A 16,625-nucleotide genomic window follows, 5' to 3' on the forward strand; every position below is an offset into this window, starting at 1 on the left:
TCTCCGTGTCTGGAGATATTTAAAAAAAGACTGGATGTGGCACTCAGTGCCAAGGTCTAGCAACCGCAACGGTGGTTCAAGGGTTGGACTTGATGATCTCTGAGGTCCCTTCCAACCCAGCCAATTCTATGATTCTATGATTCTAAATACTAAGTAATTCTAATTAATCGCATATTAACTGGTTAGATATACTTTATGGAAGTAATGAGTTAAATTCCAGTACTATAATCATGAAGCCTGCAAAAATTTATCAATTAAATTCCTCTGAAAAACCATGCACTTGGTATTGTAAGGATTCAAATCGTTCTGAATGCTCTGGGTTCTAAGGAAGGAAAGAGGAAAGCTGTTACACTAAGGAATGTATACTTTTAATATATGTGAATGCTGTTCACTGGGAAAAGAGGATGATTAGGAAATATTCCAGAAAGTGTGCAGATATATTTTCTCATACATTATGTACATTTTGATGTATCTTTGCATAGACACAAGGCTTAAAGCAGCATGCAGCAATGCTACATACTTCATTCACACCAATTCATAGGAGACATAACACTTGTTTGAACTCATAACTCAAACTTCAACACTGTCATTCTACTCTTTTGAAACTATTCAATGCAATAAAATTGGATAGAGTTAGGATAAATACACTTTTAGGCTTCTAAACTAAACTTAAAAGGTTTGTCACCTAATTTGAAAACTTCTATGTAACTAGAGAGAGAAAATATTACCTGAGTTTGAGTAGCACTGCTGGCACATTTAGACTCACTAATAAAGGACAAGTTTAATTAAGTATTAAAAATGAAAAATCTTCTACATTACTTTAGAAATTCAGTCTACTATTTTAGCTTTTATTTAGGGAACTTTGGTAAATGAAAATTGACAGAATCTAGAAGCACATTAAAAGTAAGTAATTTGCCATCAACTGTGTAGAGCTTATTCATATCAATACCTCTTCACATAGTTATTGCTAGCAACACATTTCAATAAAATCACATCAGAGCCTTACTTAAAAACACATTAGCATTCTATCAAAGCAACTAACATTAAAACACTCACAAATCAAGAGAATTAGCTGGCTGATGTGAGTGCTACAATCTGACGAAAGTTACACCAATTTGAAATGGTCTCCAAGCATGACATCTTGAAAAAAAAGTTTCCAGAACTTACTGGGATTTCCCAGGAAAGCTGGAGTACTGCACTACACTCATAGAACTTGCTTCAGTGTTCAGCCTTGCTCTGAGGTACAACCCTAGTGGTGAAGCTCTAGTGTACAAGACACTGCACTGCTTTTCCTGCCTTTTAGTCACTGAAGAGAAACACGTGTTTAATCACAGATCTGCAAGACAGTTACTTGAAAACTTAAAATTATGCTCTCAAGTAATACGTTGGATTGCAAACTCAACTAGTAGCCAGATTAAGTCCTTGCTGAAACTCAGATGTCTGCCACTTTAACCATTATGCTGTTATACATAGGACGAACTATCATAAGAGTTGACCTCGAGTTTCCCAGTGAATTTCCTGATTTTCAGTGAATACTTTTTTTATCCCAAGACTAACCTGGAGTACAGTTTTTAGAAGGAAAAAAAGTGCATAATATGTTAACAGATGACTCGAGGCACAAATAACACAAGAAACATGTTTTTTAAATAGAGATGTGTAAGCAGACATGTCCTGTGGTATCACATTTGTCTGATACAATTCTCATTAGTAGCTACTGTAGTCTATCACAAATAAATACAGGTTTTTACTTAAATCAGGACTTAATTAAGTCACAATACGAACTCTGACATTTTACAGGTTTCTGCCAATTAATAGTCATACACTAAGCTTAATGTTTACCACAAGTGTTTGAAGAAAGTGCAATCTGGCTAAAACCTGAAGTTTCAAGGTCTTCAACTCAGTTCTTTGTACACTGCCATCTTGAACAGAGAAATAAGGAACAGATATCTGGAGTGGAAATTGTTTCAAGACTCCTACTGGATAAAACATGAGCCACATAAACCTTCCCAGAGGCGTGCTCAGTAGAAAGCAGCTTGGCAACAACCAGTTTTACAAACCTCTTGGAAATCTCACCAGCTGAAATGCATTCTAGATGTGGGACACATGGATCTGCAATTCCACCTTAGAGAGGTAGAGTTTAGAAACTAATTAATAATGCTGGTCAGCACAATCTATCGCTTGTCCTCGTGTAAAAGCTTAGCTGTGCACAATACTTTTGTATGATAAATGTGGAGTGATTCAGATTGGATTTCATGAAGTGGCAGCTTCAGTGCAGCTACAATGGAACATTTTATCAGACATCTAATTTTGCAAGTGGTAGTTCTCCTCTGACCAGTTGCTAAGTTGAGAGTATAATTGAGGGACAGTGAATATCTGGAAGGAACTATACACAACACGTTCAAAACACTATCAAGCTATAAACAAGAACAACACTTCTTTAAACCCAGAATGGTGGAACTCCCTCCAAACAAAGTCCCAGCATACTAATCATGTGCATACCCTTAAGCAGCCATGGGCAGGCAAAGCTCAATGACATCCCAGAAAAAGTATTTGAGGAATAGACATCAACACCTGCCGTGGATGCAAATCAGCCTACCTAACTTCTATTTTCAGTGACATGGTGCTTAACTGCTACATTTGGAAAAGAAAAAGAAAAATGTAGGTTTTTGCAAACATAGCAGAATGTTAAAATACATATTCAAAGCAAATAATTTCAACAAAGTTTGATTCACAGAACTGGACAGAGATACAGGTTTTATTTGGCTGCAGAGGAAAAAAATAAAGCTGTCACCTGAACTCAGGTCATTTCACATAAGCTCTGCAATCTCTTGCACCTGAAGCAATGAAGAAAAGACTTACCTAACATCCTGAACAAGGAATGCAGTGACTGCTTTTACAAATGGAGCTAAAAACCATCTTAGTCTTTCAGAGTATAAACACACCATGAAAATACTCAGCAATATCCCCTCCATCACCTGAAGCCACCTTTATTCATGAGGAATACTATTTGGAAGGAGGTTTTCCTAATGGCATACGAGTCTAAAACTCTCCTGACATCATTCCCAACTGATAAAGCTGGAAGCAAGCTCAAAGGTTGATGGGGCCCACAAGTATTACTTAGTAGAAAAAAAAAAAACCAACAAAACAACAACCCACAACCAACCTCAGTGCCACAAGCACAAGATAGATGCACTCAAATTTGTTACACCTAATGCTCCCCTCCACAGTAAAATATATCCTATACCTCTCTGCATTTACTTCATAAACCTTTCTTGTGGTTTCTTGCTGTACACAGGAAGGAAGAACTGCACACAAAAAATGTTCAGAACAGCTCAATTCTAAGGGCATTTAGTATGACAGTTCTGAGGAGTTTATGATATAATGAACATATTATAATTTTAGGCATAGTTAACTCACACACCAACAACTGAAAAGTAACTATCAAACAGCTCTTTTTTATTGACAAACAAAATTGCAGTTTTATTTATGGTTACAACACACAACTAGAAAACTCCTTATTTTGAGCTTGCCCTAGAAAAGCATCATTACTTGAGTTAGTCTAAGATCCTAACACTACTTTCAAAAAACTTCCAGATGTTCCTTGAGATTTTTTTAGAAGTTTATGTAAATGTTTCCAAAAGCTTGCTTTGCAAAAATTACTTTTGAATAGCTATAATTAAGATGCCGCAATATCTTATGAAAGACATCCAGTGACTTCACCCGGCATGTTTTTCCACCCTAGGTAGAACATGTAGTCCTGAATTCCTCATAGTCTCAAGCATATTTCCTCTGCCTAGGCACAGAGGGAAATAAACTAAAATGACAACCAAATAATTTATGCTCTAGCTCTAAATTAATTGCAATTCACTGGAATCATCTATCACTGCTTAGATGACTTGTGTATAGCACTCCTCCGCCCACCTCAGTTTTTTACTCTATTTTACTCTATTTTTTAATTCTACATGGGCATACATTACATATGAGCATATATATGCCTATAAAATATTAAACATTGAAACAATGCTGATTTAAACCATTAGACAAAAGACTGATGACCAAATCATTCTGAAAAATCACAACATGCTTTGAATCAGTTCCACATGCCCAGAAAACTGAATGTAGAGCTTTATTTCTTGATTTTTCATTTCTGCAATAGTATAATCTGCTTAGTTCAAATATCTTCTTGGGATATGCTCTGGCATTCATGTATTTCCTTGAAATGCATTCAGGTGCTTTAAGCATTTTTACTTTCAGGCATTGCTTAGGACTTCCCTTTTCTGTTATTTTCATCACAGAAATGTTTAAAAGCATTTCAGAACTTTCCTGTTATACAGTCTTTACCACCTCCTATAAAAAAACCAGGTTTTCTTTATCCATGCCCTTTCTATATGACCTCAATCTCCTAACATTTGAAAGAACTGCGTTCTTAGAACTGCTTAGGTCTTATTTTCTTTTGGTGTATGAGATTTATTACCTGTGAAATATTTTATTGCTTTATTTACTGGCTTCAGTGTCCTATTCTGGGAACGAAGGCAGATCAGCTACAGGCACCCCTAAAGACAACGATGTTAATGACTCCAGCTGATGTTCCTACTTTTCCAGCCAATGGAAATGTGAGCCCTGTTCCTGCAAGCACTGCCCCAGCTCACTCCAAGTTCTCACTAACTGGAGCAAAGCCAGACATATACCCTGACCTGTTTCTCAAAGCTGTAGAAGACTACACTCAGTTTACTACCAGAAGTCATTTATGTTTTCCATAAGTAGGATTACTCAATATAAAACCAGGTCATTCATGAGACAGGAAAAGCAGCTACAACTTATTCTCTCCCAGGAAGTAGCTTAGGATAAAGATAGTTGCATTATGGCAAAATAACAATCAGAATCAGTATATTACTGCATACTGTTGAAGAATGTCCAAGTCATTCAAAGCCATTAATTCACTGAGCCTTTCAACATGCCTTTTTTTGGTTCAAACAGCACTAAAAATGAACGTGCAAACTTTTGCTCACAAATTTGATACTCATAAAGCTAAAAAAATATTTTTTTAAAGTAACATTTAGAAAATTATTCCGTTGCACACATCAGAAAACACCTTAATAAAGCTACATTTCCTTCACCTAACAACATGAATTTTGCCATTCAGTTATCAAATAAGCAGCTGATAAGAGAATCTGAAGACAATTCATGCAACGAATACTTATGGCTAAGAAATTTAATTTCTCCCTTGAGCATGGAGATAAAAATGCCAAACTTGAAGGAAAACATCTTGCTACTAGATCCTTCAAACTAGTGGGCCATCCCAGATATACCATTCAGCCCTGCCAGTGGTCATTTCAACTTCCTTGACAGTATCCCAGATATTTACATTCCATTTATGATAAATGGACCAAATGTTTAATACCATTCCAACATCTACAGATCAAAAATAGTTTGACAGTATTTGACAGATTAGAAGAATGAACTGACAGCACACAAAGACATTGATTATGGTGAGCACCTTACAAATCCATGTTAAAAACCTCTACATTTACCCAAACGCATATTTATATTTCCACCAAAATGTTACAGAAGTTTAAGATTAAGCAGCAGAAAGTTTGGACTCTGGATTTAACATTGAGGACTTGGAACTGGGTTACTGAAAATCTGGGTATATGCAACATGCATCAGAACCTCAGAGTTAGGTCTCTGACCACTTCCTATCTCATTCTTCATAACCTGAGAACTCATTTTACAGGGGTCGTTCATTGATTCATTCTTCCTTTTCAAAAGCAAGTGCCCTTCTGGCACCCAAACACTTGTAAAAGGAAAAAAAAAATCATAGCAGTTGCATTAACATAACAACTACAACACATTTAGCCCTTTAAAATAAAAGCAACCCTGAGCAAGCCAAAGACTGCACTACAGAACTGCACAGATTTAATATGCAGCAAAACAGATTAATCTTCAGGAAGGCATTCTGCTTGCTCTTGTTCATATGTTACCCATTTTTCTACTGTGATACAATGAATGTTGCCAAAACAAACAATCACTTTCATGAGAAGTATCAAGAAAATCAGTTAACTTTACAAGACTGATTGTTTCTAGATCATTCTCCCAATTTGCTCTGCTGTTTCATGCATTATGTTTCAAAGAAGATTTTAAAATTTGGGGAGTAAGTCGTTCCCATAATTTTCTATAAGTCTAGAAAAACAAAACTGTGGATGTTAAGACATGCCTGCAATACAACTAATCATTCAGTTAAGTATTATAACATAAAAGACAAGCTCTGAGCAGAATGCCTATCATTTGTAAAGATGATAATGACTAGTCCTATACCAAGACAAGGCTGAAGATTTGTTTTAAAAACAATACACACACAGTGTAATCAAAAATTGTTTCAAAATTTTCCTTTTGCTACAAGGCTATACTGAACAATTACAAGTTCTTTTTCATCTTGAAATCCAGTACCTATGTAAGATTTCTTTTCTAGACATTCATTGGCAGGCAGGCATTTTTCATTATATCATTATAATTCATTATATCAATTTTTTTTTTTTAAGGGCATTTTACTACACCTTCATACTCCATATTCTCTCCTATTTTTATTACCATTTTCATACCCTATGATGAAGATGACAAGAAGAAGTGTAGATTTGACAGCCAGGAGTGCTGGAATCCTGCAAGAAATTACTATGCAAATGTGTCTGGGAGTAGATAACACTAATAAATATTTGCTCATGGGCTTTTTCCACGTGGAATATTATAATGAAAACTCCAGAGTAGTTTAACCCAAAGATCAGAAGCCTCTGAGGTACACGTGGCTGACAGATGACAAAAGAGGGAAAACATATGTGTGTTGTCATTTTAGATGAACTAAGCCAAGAACACGACCTTAGATGAAAATATTTTCCTTCCAACCTCTCACAATATACAAATGCTGTATTTACCAAAAAATAAGCTTTTTTGTTCAGCAGTTAGTAGTAGCTTCCAAAATGCTGTTTCAAAATGCTCAGATACTCTTGGAGCTGAAACATGAAGCAGAAAAGGCAAGAAAAGAAGACCTGAACATTTATAAATAAACACTTTTATACATTAAACTTGAGGTAATTCTGCAGCTAAAGGAACTAAAGTTACAGGAAAGCACACATTTTTACTTCACTGTAGAAAAAAATCAGTTTTAAACTCGAAAACTAAACAAAAAAATAGCTGGGAGGGGAGAACATTCTACCATGACATTACAGAAAAATTCAGTTTAGATCACAAGAATAAGATGATGCTTCAGAAAAAACATCATCTGGGGTAACTACTACATTTCAGCAGGGGGCAGTAGAGGAATGGTTTACACAACAGGATTAAAAGCAGGGAATTCAGGGGTGAACAACCCTCCCTGACATTCAGTGATGTGAGGAGAGCAAGTGCTCACTGAGAAAACCTTGATCCTGCCAGCTAAAAATTATCCAGAGGAGAGGAAGATACAGCACAAATTCAGAAAAATCTTGCAAAGTATTGGGATCGTGCTCCAAACTTGATGCTACAGGAAAAGTGTTTTATAAACTCAATTCTGGATGAAATAGTATTTGTTAGTGCTAAGAGTATATTGTGCTAACTTTAAAAAACAGGACACAACAGTCCACTACTGTGGAGGCAAAGTTGTCATTCTGATTCTTCAGTCATTGAGACCACTGATAAGAACCATGCTATTAAAAGAAAGGAGTAATACACAACTCTCTTCAGATGTTACACAGTCTCTGTAACTGCATACTTAATACCAAAAGTGCTGGACTTTAAATCAAGCTTCCTTTCCATCTTGAAAGGAGAAAGTATCTAACAATAAGAGTTCTTCAATAGTAGGCAAGAAAAGGTTGATAACTAGAAAATTCAAACTGGCAGCAAAATGAAGTTCTTAACTGCAAAGGTAAAGGGTTATTTAAACAATTCGACACTGTAACAAGTAAATTCACCTCATCCTGAAGTCCTTAAATTGAACCTGAATGTGTCTCTAAATAATGTGTTCTAGTTCAATTGCAGATTTATTGGACTTAACAGTGAGCACTGCCATGTTAGGGAAAACAATTTCTTCCACTGAAGGAATTAATGCCGAGATTATTTTCTCTGGTACTGTCTAGGAGATAAGGCTCGGTGATTCCTTTGGTCCTCAGAGTCTATAAGCCCCAGTGGATGCACTGATTCTCATTTTGTTTATACCAGAGAAGTCAGGCTGGACCATACATGGCTTACAAATTTGCTGACTTCCAAATTTCTTGGTAGCAAGTTTGCTTTGATTTGTGTAGCAAGAAGATTTTTCTCATTGTTTTCAGTTAATTGCCACATGTCCCTTCAGACTTCATTCTGCAAGCTGATGGCTCCACACCACAGCAGTACCCTGCTGTTCCACAAGATCAAAGGGAGAGAAAAAAAGAGTAACAAAAAAGACTGTTTCTACAAGATTGCAGTTCCTCAGAGAATTCTCCAGCCTGTGTCTGTGCTGCTGCTGGTTGTTGCTCTTAGACTATGTAACACCTGAAACCTTGAGTTTGCAATACTATTTCTACTGACCCTAGAGCTCTTTTAAGGGTAGGCAATAAGCAACATGTTCCAGCAATAGATGGCTTAAAAAAATAACAGTGAGTAAAGCGATTTCGGTTTCAGGATAGGTAACCTATTTACTGAAGCACATGGATTTCTTGCAGATTATCACCCCTTGACTACTGAATAAAAATTGCTATTTTACACATTTTAGGATTTCTAGCTACACATTTTTTGACCACTGATGACGGAATAAAAAATGCCACTTTTTCACTGAGATTCCATGCATGCTCCCTATCTTCAACACAGGCACCTCATCCAGTTTTTCCAAACTCCCAGTGTTTTTCCATCAGCATGCTTTTGCCACAAAGGGATCATTGTAGAACAAATGAGGCACATCCTCTGTCGGAGGGGCTGGAGCAGCTCCCTGGTGTGCAGTGTCCAGTTCTGAGGATGAGAACCCTCATACAGGGTGGGTGAGATTCCAAGCAGTCGAACAGCCTGATAGCCATCAGCCAGCAGAAAGGACACACTCCTGCTTTGCACTCTGTATTCAGTTAATGCATGGCAATTTGTGTGATTATGATTCTTATCTTAGTTATTTAAAGCAGTTAGAAGGAACTTTGATGCACTGCATGAACCTTGTGAAGGGAAGACTTGAAGCAGCCAGGGTACTGTGTCACTATCTATCAAATATCAAATGAGGCAAGCAGTACAAAGTAGAAATACTTAAAAAGTACTTATTTGCCTAGTTCATCTACTGACTTCAAGTCTGCATAATCACAACAAATATTTCTGAATTGAACTGTAAAAAGACAACATCTGTGTCTGTCATTCCATCACATCCCAAGAATTTAAGCAAAAAAAAAAAAAAAAAAAAAAAAAGAAAATTATGATTTTAAACATGGGCAGTCTTTGCCAGGGTAGATCTCCAGAGCAATAACATGCAACAGACAGGATTGTTATCAACTAAACTAAAACCTGCTCTTTCCTTTGGACATTGGGGCCTTGACATAAAATGCAACTGAAATCTGTAATGTCATTTTAAGTAGCACTTAAATTTCAGTGATATTTGGTGTTCAAATATATTCTTTATATATAAAAGACCACTGCCCAAAGGAACTTGTATCAACAAGAACTGAAATCTTCTCTTCAAAAGAGGATTTAGTAAAAGTGGTTGAATGATTTACTTGAATCAATATTAAAAATTAATCATCCTACAACAATAATATTTATAAAGTTAGCAAATTTTTTATTTTTTATTTTTTAAAAATTTCATATCATACCTAATGTGCATAGAGTTCTGATGATAAAACCAGTTTGGTATATTCTGCTTCTAACCACAGATAAAAAGGTGAAATGTAACAAATTTATTCAAATACTAGTCTCTTGCTATAACAAGAAAAAATACTTTAAAAATTCAAATGTTTTCCATTTCTTCAGAATTGTTTTTCTGATTGTATAATTCCTCAGGACAAATTTTATCCACAAGAAAGTTTTCTAGATTAAAACAAACAAACAAATAAACAAACAAACTAAAAAACCAACCCCCCCCAAATACACCACAGAATTCACACTATCTTGTCATTTGCCTCTTCATTTGTGATCAGTTTCACCTTCAGTTTACAGTGATCGGGGCAACACCCTGAGATGCTTCAGCATCTCTCACCCTCTGGGGCAGAGCACTGTGCTGCTGCACACCTTGCATTAGCTTCTCTTTCTGCAGGCATGAAAATAAGGGAACTGATCAAACTACTACCCAAAAACTGAAGAACAGAATAAAAAAATAAAATCAAAATCCAGTGTGTATCTCCTCAAGAAGTATTTTGTTAGGCCTAACCTCCAAAATCTAGGGTGTTACTTTTCATCCTGATTTTCTGCAACATTTTTTAAAGATAGAATTTTCAATGGCCATAAGTTGTATTTTCTTCTGGCTCCAATTCCATCTCCCATTATGAACCATACCCAACAGCCTGTGAATACTTACATGAGCATTTAACCTTAGGTGCATGATTAATCAGCACTGAAGTCTCAGGTAAAGTGCATGTAGCCCTTAAGACCTTTGAAAACTCTGGAGCACTCTGACTCCAGCCACGTTGCTGTTTTATTTCATGCATCAGGATATAGCAATTCCTTCTGCTCTCACAAATTCCTTCCTCTAATTTTTATTTATTTATTGAGTGAATTGGTACATCCTACTTAAATGCTAAGCCAAATCTCTCCCACTTCACCACCAAGGTCATTAGCACCTTTCCAACAGGTGAGCACATACCTGAAGGAGTTGTAGGAGGGAAAACCAGATGTTTATGTTGCAGACAACTTCAGGGCATAGAAACCCTCAGAAACCCATTCTTGCAATAGCTCCTTCTGTTTCATCCCATTTCTCAGAAGACTGCAATAAACCTGGGCTGGATAAATGTGATCAACATGATACTTTGACCATCTTGACCAAAACTTGACCATACTTTGACCAAAACTATTTGATATATTTACTAATCTAGTATCTATATTTACTAATCTAGTAGAGAAGATTAATTATTAAAACGAGCAAGTGTTTGCAAATGACTAACAAAATGAGACAATATTTTTACTTGTTTCTGCCAGATTTTGTCTTGTTTCTGTCAATAGTTATTAACAAAATAATCTAGAGCTACACCACTTTCATATAAGCATTCTTTAAAATTGTGCCTGCAAAGAAAATACAGGTGTTTTCATGATAATTTACTCTACAGCAAATAAACATCTGTGTTTCAGCTCTGGCTTTTCTGAAAGTCTGTGCCCTGCTCACCAGCCACAGTGACTGAAAAGCTTAAATTTATTTTCAGAAGTGACCTGGGTACACCAGTGCCAAGTCTCACCTTTCTTTAAAAAAAAAAAAGAAGTTGCCATAATGTTGACTTAACCAGAGGATGGATTTTTACTGTTCAGAACCTTACTAGAGGGTGTCAGGCTTCAATGGCAGCACTACCAATGCTGGCCACAACACACTAATTGCCATTTCTAACAATAGGCTTCAGTTCCTTCCAACTGGTCTGCTTTCTTTTGATGAAATGATTTCTGTGACTCTTTATCCAGATGTGTCACTCTAAAGACTAGAAATCTTCCTCGCCTCTTTATTTTCTCCATGTTTCATTTAAAGGAGCTCTGCTGATAAAGAAAAGCCTCCTTTTCTGCACAGATTTAAAAGCTTTAGCCCCAAAACTGTGATTTCATTCTACCTATTATAAAACAAAGCATTTCAGGATGTTGTCATTGCAAACATCCCAGGCTGAGAGAGAGCAGATTGCACATATGTGAGAATTTTTAATCCAGTTTGAGCAGGAAGACAATTTTAAGAACTTACTTCACAGATTTCTTTCCCACCTCTGCTCTCCCATGCTATGAAGTATCCTGAAGAAAGAAAATGGAGATCCCTGGAAGTCATATACTTCCAAGACAATATCTTTTTGACTTCCAGTTATGTCATCACAGAATGCTTGAAGAGAGCAAAGGGGAAACCAGCACACTAGAGAACAGCTCTCTCTCTCTTCTAGTTCAGTAAAACTATAAACATGTAATTTAAGAGCCAAAAAACAAAAAAAATTTAAAATCCCCATACCATACCAACCTGAGAAGTTCCTAGAGTTGGTGTTACTCAGTTTAATTGTTAATTTCAGCAAGTGCAACTACTTAAAAGAGACTTAGCTGAAAGCAAAAGTACAAGACAGAAAATCTCCCTTATCCTGGCCTGAACCAGGACACTTGGATATATCCAAACACAGGTGATCTCAACTCAGACCTTTCCCAAGGTAGTTCCTATGCCATATTATGAATTTGAAAATCTCAGTCCTTAAAGCAACTGTGTTTCTCTGTTCACATAGTTCCAAGGCTAAGGAATTTAGCCTTTCGTTTGCCACAGCTGCTTGTTTCAAAACAAAAGCATTCCCCTCATGCCCAAACAAACCGAAAAGTAACCTTTCTTCACTTCCAAGAAAATTTAAAAATTAAATCCCTAGAGGAAAAAAAACCATACGTAAAAGAGAGAAGGTATTCAATTCATTTTCCCTTCATAAACATGTTATGAGCATCGTTCAGAATCCAACAGAGCAGAAAGCCTATGAAAACAATTTTTTCATTGAACATTCTGTGTCAGGCCAGAACATCTCTGGCTCTTTAGCCTATATGCAGGGAAGAAAATATAAACTCCAGCTTCAGAAGCATGGCTATAACAGGACTGCCACAGTGAGCTAGAATTCTCCACTTATTCCTCTTCCCTGTCAGGAATCATCCATGACCTTCACTAATGAAGGCAAAATCAAGATTTCTATGAAGAGCTTTGCTAGACTTGGGTCCCAGAGTCAGGTGATCAACATGAAATTGCTCACAACTCCATAAAACTTCCCCAGTAATTTTTTTCCTTTTAGCTTATTGTATCCTCTTCTCCTTCTGAATCTCCTTGCAAGTAACCTGGCAGTTGTGGTGCTGCTATCTGTAAAATGCTCTCAAATGGCAAAAGATGACAATACATTAACACCGATGTCTTCTAAAGGAGAAAAAACTAAAATTATGGTGCCATGTGATAACTGGCAATCTGATACAGAACTGGATCTTGAAACAGTAGAACTCCCTACTAGGGAGTGAAGTAATTTTGCCCGGTGTAATGAGCACAGCAGATCTTGTTTCTCACTTTGCCTACCAATGCAAAATGGCAGAAGGGGAAATATGCAGCAGTAAAGATATTTGGAAAAGGATGTGAGATCTCTGAAGCTGAAAGCACCTGAAAAACAACATTGTCTTGGAACAAAGAACTAGCCAGCTTGGCATGTGGCAAGCCTGCACGCAGAGTGAGAAAAAGCATGGATAAAAAAATCCAAAAAAGAATAAAATTACAAGAAAAAGCATTGTAGCTCAAGCACTTGAAGAAATAAAACAAGTTTTATGCCATGGCAGTACCACATCACACGCTGTTTTCCAAGTGTTCGTAATAGTATTTTCTGCCCAGTAGGCTCCAAACTCACACTGAAGCATAGCAAACAAATTTATACAAAGGTCCTAAAATGACAGCAATTTTTTTTAAAGATGTATAGAAAAAACTGTCAGTCTGCACCTACTTAGTGACTACATGGATGTGAGGAAGAAGCTTTGAAGTGATACTTTGCTGCACCTTCCAAACATCAATGAGCAGTCATCTGCATGATTTCTACTTCTCTTCCTCCTCCATGAAGATGGATTAATAAAAAAATCAGTATACCAGCTTAAGTTTAATACTTAAGTAAACTTTTAGAAGCTATGGCCTCCGACTTCTTTCCCAGGAAGGTATATCAGTAGCTGATCAGGATCTCTCCTCATGAAATCTTGCCAGTTCTAGACCCCACCACATCATCCACAAGAATTGCAATGTGAAATTTTGCCCCTTGCACACAAAACGAAGCAAAGCAGCTATATATCATCATTAAAATATTCCTATTGCAGGATCAAGTTAGAACTATGGAGACCTATAGTAAAAACAACAAAATTCAAAATTACCAAATATGCAGTAGAGATTAATGTAAACTGGACAAAGTAACCCAAGTAAAGCCTAACAGTGGACAATGTTAACCACTTTAACCTCAATAAGAATAGTTGCTAATGAGGGAATAGCAGTCAGAATGCCCTCTTCCAAGAATGAAACACAGATAAAAAAAGTTGGCTCATAAATTTATGAATTGTATGCATCAAAGGAGGTTTTACAATGTTATTTCCTAAAAACTTATTTTGACTTCCATAGAGTTCCAAGGAAAAAGCAAAATTTGCAACGTGCTATAAAGTTTTCTCCTGAATACTCAGGGTGCTTACTACATATTTTTCCAAGTGTACTTTGTCCTTCGTCACTAAATAAATACACAGAGGAAAATAGAATCGAGTAATTTTCTATGTAAAAAAAAAAGCTTACTGCCAAGGGATTATAAAAGTCTGTATGAAGTGTAAGAAGGTGACAATGAATTGAATAATTTTATGTCATAAATGATAAACATGCTGACAAAATGTCAGAAAAACTACAATAAAATAACCCCAAAATGCTATCAGAAATGTGAGCAGCTTAGGTCAATGGGGAGATTTTTCCTTTGTTAGACTGTCCCTAGGATCCCCACACAGAATACATCTCTGTTGTTTTGGATTTTGGGTTGTTTTCTGGCGTGCTGTTTTGGTTTGGTTTTGGGGGGTGTATGTGTTGATTTGGGTTTTGTTTGTTTGCTTTTATCTCCAAAGAACACCTTAGCAAAAGCTATCAGCTTTGACAGAAGACAAAAATTCTGGCACTGAACCACAAATTGACCATTACCATAAAAAGAACTGCTAAATGAGAAACCATGTGCTCAGCATAAAACTAATTTCATGCTTTCAAAAGCACACAGTGGCTTCTAGCAAGATAGTGGCCCTGGGACTTGCAAAGACAGATTGGCCAATACGAATGGTGTGGGCTCCTGATGCAGTCTGCTTAGCCAAGCTTTACATGTACTGGCAGTAAATGGAAATTCTCGAATCTTCTCTCAAACAAATACACACTTACCTAAAAATTTAGAGCTGAAAGCTATAAAACAGCTGCCTCATAAATATATTTAGCAGGAAAACACATGATCTGTCCTAGTTCCTCATAAAAAAAAAACCTCACAGCAGTCTTTACATAGTAAGCATAGACAATTGTATAGCAAGAAGAACATTAATAAGTATTTTTTCAGCATATTTCCTTCTTTTATTAAAAGAATAACTATCAGCAAATATAAATATAGCAGGTCTCACCACAAACCAAAGATACCAGCAGAACAGCAATGCTTAATAAGTAACTCAGTTGAACTATTTCTTTGTGTTCTGCTATAGGTGAAATTCTCAATAAAAAACTTTAAAAAAATAGGTATAAAGCCTATTTAGTTTATGATAATGCTTCTTTCAAGCTTAAAGATTTACTACTAGAACTTCACAGGCAACCTTTAGCACACTATCTGTTCCCTTAAATAAAACTTACTGCACTAAATCTCAAATTTAACTGGTTAGAGAGAAGCAACAGTAATTTTACACCCTTCTCAAAGCAAGTAGTCAGTGCAAATGAATTACTGGAAGCCATCCAGGGCATGACAGGTCATAACTTTTAATATTAACAATGACAGACATACACAAGATGTCAAATCCAGCATAAAATTTATTTCATTCTTAACTTCTTAGTTTATCTTGAGAATACGACATCTCTTGTGTTTAACATATCATTATAACTACAATTTGAGGCTTAACAAGCCAGAAAGCAAGCTCTGGTAAGAGGTATTTAGTCACACTGCTAATCAGCTTCTTTCTATAATAATACAGCATCACTGACACGTTTCAAAAAATCATTTAAAATGCATACAAGTCACCTACTGGAAAGATGCCCTCTGCAAACAGCAAGCAATGAAAGGGAGCTTGCCACATATTTAGAATTACTTTTAATACTGAAATAAGAAGAGAAGAAAAACATGCATTATATGCCTTGCCATTTTGCTTATCCTTTCCCCAAGAACAGCTAAAACACAAACTGCATGCACACAGAAATACTGCCAAACATGTAAGCAGCCACTCTTTCTATCACCTCACAAAGCAATTCAGTGAAGTTTAATAATAAAAAATCACGCTCACCTCTACTGGGAAGTCCAGTCCACATTATTGCAGCGTTATTTAAGCAGCTTAAACAGCAACCAAGTTACATAAACAAAACTTCCACTGTGTGACCAATATGATCTACGGTGCTAGAGAGCCTTGGCTCCAGCCCTGATCATCTGTGTGACAGTTCCCTGTTAGACCAGAGCAGCCTCAAACCTTCCCAGATGCCGGCTCATTGCATCGCTCATTGAAAATCCTTCACACGCTGGCAACATTTGAGGGAAGGACAAGCTCCCTCTGAGTCATTTGTAAAGAAAGCAAAGCGATTTCTGTACCTTCATGCCTGCTGAAACACAGAGCACTGTCAAAGTAGAAGTCTGAGGTGAATTTATGCTGAGAAACAGGCAACCCAAGCCCTCATTATCAATGCATGGAATCAGCTCGAGTGATCAAATTTAAACAAACCATTTAAAAAAGACATGATTATGAAAGGCTCTACAGATTCAGCTCCAAGCCACACAGAATGAAGAATC

General features: G+C 36.5%; 1 protein-coding gene across 4 annotated transcripts in view; it reads right to left on the reverse strand.

The window, feature by feature from the left end:
• The window catches only part of ZNF385B (zinc finger protein 385B), a 125,053-nt gene that overhangs the window by 100,327 nt on the left and 8,101 nt on the right, over positions 1-16,625 (reverse strand). The window contains exon 1 of one of the 4 annotated variants that reach the window (XM_030454653.1): positions 16,129-16,339. The exons of 2 other annotated variants lie outside the window; for them this stretch is intronic. Coding sequence is in view for 1 of the 2 variants with exons in the window: in XM_030454649.1 (XP_030310509.1) it covers positions 16,129-16,153 (25 nt within the window). In the remaining variant the exon portion in view is untranslated. Of the gene's footprint in view, positions 1-16,128; positions 16,340-16,625 lie in introns of those variants that run through there. One more of the 4 variants, XM_030454649.1, reaches the window with a different exon arrangement.

Source organism: Calypte anna, chromosome 7, assembly GCF_003957555.1.
Source record: "Calypte anna isolate BGI_N300 chromosome 7, bCalAnn1_v1.p, whole genome shotgun sequence".
Lineage (NCBI taxonomy): Eukaryota > Metazoa > Chordata > Aves > Apodiformes > Trochilidae > Calypte > Calypte anna.